General features: G+C 40.2%; 1 protein-coding gene across 1 annotated transcript; it reads right to left on the bottom strand.

Moving 5' to 3' along the window:
* Nucleotides 1-1536: 1536 nt before the first annotated feature.
* On the bottom strand, nucleotides 1537-2496 carry LOC146390517 (uncharacterized). Its single transcript, XM_084921752.1, has 2 exons — nucleotides 2262-2496; nucleotides 1537-2099 (listed from the first exon to the last, which is right to left on the bottom strand). The coding sequence occupies exons 1-2, from the start codon at nucleotides 2347-2349 to the stop codon at nucleotides 1537-1539; spliced, it is 651 nt and encodes a 216-aa protein (XP_084777878.1). The 5' UTR covers nucleotides 2350-2496.
* Nucleotides 2497-3260: the final 764 nt, after the last annotated feature.

Raw genomic sequence — 3260 nt, 5'->3', positions numbered from 1 at the left:
CTCTTTTATACTGTTGGCTAGGTTGTTCATTTGTTGTAAGTATTTCTTTTTTTGAAATGATACATATGAAATTATCTGGCCTCTAAGATAGGCCTTTAATGCCTCCCATACAACAGTCATTTTCATCCCTTGGGTTTGATTTGTCTCTAAGAAAAACTGTATTTGCTCAGAGACCATTTTTTTAAATGAGTCTTTAGTTAGGAGTAAAGGATCAAGTCGCCAGGCCAGTTTTTGACTTGAGCGTTCATAAAAATTAACATCTAATTGTACTGGACTATGGTCTGAGATAACAATAGAGTTGTATTGGCAATCTAAAACCTTGGGAAGAATTCTATTATCTACAACAAAAAAATCTATCCGTGAGTATGACCGGTGCACTGGTGAGAAAAATTAGAATTGTTTAGATGTAGGATTTTTGTTCCTCCAGGGGTCAAAAAAAGCATAAGATTGCATAAAGGATTTTAGAACATTACCCGCTTTTGAAATTTTGCTATCAGGTTTTGGATTTGATCTGTCAAGTTGAGGATTAAGCACGCAGTTAAAGTCACCACCCAGTATCAAATGGGACTCTGTTAAATCTGGCAGGTGTTTTAAAAAGGTACAATAAAAATTTGGGTCATCCCAGTTTGGTCCGTATACATTTGCAAGAATTACTTGTTTCCCATACAACCTGCCCTGTATAATAATATATCTCCCTCTGGTATCCGCCACAGTTGATAGTGGAATAAATGGAATCCCCTTCTTAATTAGAATAGCCACACCCCGTGATCTATCCTCAAATTTTGAGCTAAATATTTGGCTTATCCATATTTTTTTTTGTTTAATTTGTTCACTTGATCGGAGGTGTGTTTCCTGCAGATATACAACATCGGATCTCAATGATTTTAAATGAGTAAAAACCCTTGTGCGTTTAACCGGATTATTTATACCTTTAACATTCCAGCTTATAAAACGAAGAGGCAGATGACTTTGCGAGCTTGCCATTCAGGTACCAAAATGCAGGTGCAGAAAAAATATGTCCCAACCTCTGGAACCCCCCCCCCAAAAAAAAGAGGGGGAGAAGGAGAAGAAAGGAAAAAAAAAAAAAAGAAGGAAAAAAATAAAAAAAATAAAACGAGCCTCAAAACCCCATGCTGATCTACTATTATCCCTGAGATTGCAACCCTCCAGGCTAGGATAGCACAGTGACTAAACATACTGTTAACCCTCAAACAGCCCCTCAACTGGGCAAATATATAACATTTAATAACTAAACAAAACTCCAAAACGTATATTTTCCACTTTCCCCGTGTTTATTCTAATCAAATGCCCCAGAATAACAGCAATATCTCGAACATATCAAAAATCGGAACAAAGTAGGAAGGCAGAGTATTCATAATAAATTAAATCAAAATCATTCTACCGTCCGGCCTTTTATGACTATGGCCCAATTAATTACTTGACTTCTCCCCAACACCGACGTATAACTATGTCCCTTGAGTTCAAACAATCGCACATGTGAAGTCCAACTTATCTCTTCTCACTCGGCTGTACCTCTCATGGCCGTAGTAAGTCTTTTTTGATAAAGTCTATTGCAGCCGCTGGGTCGGTGAAACGATTGTCCTGTCCCGTATTTGAAGTGATGCAGAGAACAGCTGGAAACAAAAGTCCAAACTTAACGCCAGTGCAGCCTCGGAGCAAACGTTTAGCCTCCATAAAAGCAGCTCGTTTCTTTGCCACCATTGCTGTAAAATCAGGAAAAATGCTTATCTTCATGTCCTGCAGCAGCAACGGCTGCGACTTGGCGGCCCTTCGGAACACCTCTTCCTTCTCTTGGTAATAGTGAAACTTCACCACGATTGCCCTGGGGGAGTTTCCCTGTTGACCCAAGCTTCGATGAGCGCGGTCCAGCATCGGAGTAAAGTCGAGGCCCAGTATGTCTTTCAGCATTGTAGCAATAACTGCCGTGGGTTTCCCGGTGTTTTCAAAGCCCTCCTTCACCCCTACAATGCGTGCATTGCACTGGCGTTGTCGCCCCTCGATGTCGTCCAACTTGCTGGTCAACTTAGCAACGTCCGATTTCAGCTTGCTAACCTCGTTTTCCAACTCCACTGTCCGGTCTGAATAAGTATTCAAACCAAACTCAACACTTTCCAAACGGGTCTCTTGCTTCTCCAGATCTTCTTTGATTGTGTCTATTTTATCATTTAAATCTTTCGTGCTTGAATCGATACGGTCCAATATCCTCTTTTCAGAGCTAGCAATCGCTCTCATAATCTCACTCATGTCAGGGGGTGGTGCCTCCGGTCTGTCCTCAGCATGGTCCGAGGCTTTTGCGGCCTGCTCTTTCCCCGATCTAGTTTTGCTCATATTTCGTACAACGTAGCTTTGAAGATGTAAAAAGTGCCTCAGAGCAGCACACGGGCGTGTTATCGTACTGTTGTTAAAAGTTCGTTAGTTTTGGAGCAGTGGAATTATGAAAAAAGTTAGTCCATTGAGGAGCCCTGTACAACACGTCTTCACATGGCTACCACCCTCCCCGGCCCTCCATACTAAGTATATTTAAACCTAGGCATCAACAATCATCTCAGTATTCGAGAAGGCAAAGTAGGCATTAGATATACATGACTCCATATTCTCTGCTGTTTGCAGGTTTCACATTATTTAAGCTACTGTGCAGAGGTTTGGAGAAATAGCTACAAGTATAAAAGTAAATTACAGTCACTTCAAAACGAGGTTTAAACATGGTTTTCATGAGATATACAGAAGAGGAAAATGTTTACATTTCGCTGAATGTCTCTTTTTAGTAAGTTGATACTTAATGCTAGTTACATTTTTACAATTAACTTGGCTTTAATGTGTCCACTTGCAAGGGAGCATTCTGGAGTCATAAAAACAGGACAATATGATAATAATTAGTGTCATAACAACCATAAGGGTGGCAAATCTTTTCTGTAATTTACCCATTCAGTTTTTATTAAGCGCTATATTAGTATTTAATTAAACAAAGTGAACCTGTTGACTGCCTTCCTGCTGCTGATGTCTTTGAAGCAGTTTAAATCAAATTATCTGGCAAATGGTGCGGCCGGCCGCGTGCTGTCAGTTGTCTGCTATTTAAATTTGGTGAATGAGTTTCAAGCATTTTAGCCGTCGGTTATTTAGCACTCCTTAGAAAGTATCTGTGTCTGAGCAGCCATACAGTTTATGGATGCAGCTTACTAACCACGGTCCCGCAAAAAATCAAAGAAAGAAAAACATTGGCAGACATGCAAAGCAGAAAC

Source organism: Perissodus microlepis, chromosome 3, assembly GCF_051167445.1.
Source record: "Perissodus microlepis isolate ML-2025 ecotype Zambia chromosome 3, ASM5116744v1, whole genome shotgun sequence".
NCBI classification, from domain to species: domain Eukaryota; kingdom Metazoa; phylum Chordata; class Actinopteri; order Cichliformes; family Cichlidae; genus Perissodus; species Perissodus microlepis.
Note: the sequence above shows the minus strand (reverse complement) of the source record. Positions and strands in the feature narration are given on the sequence as shown.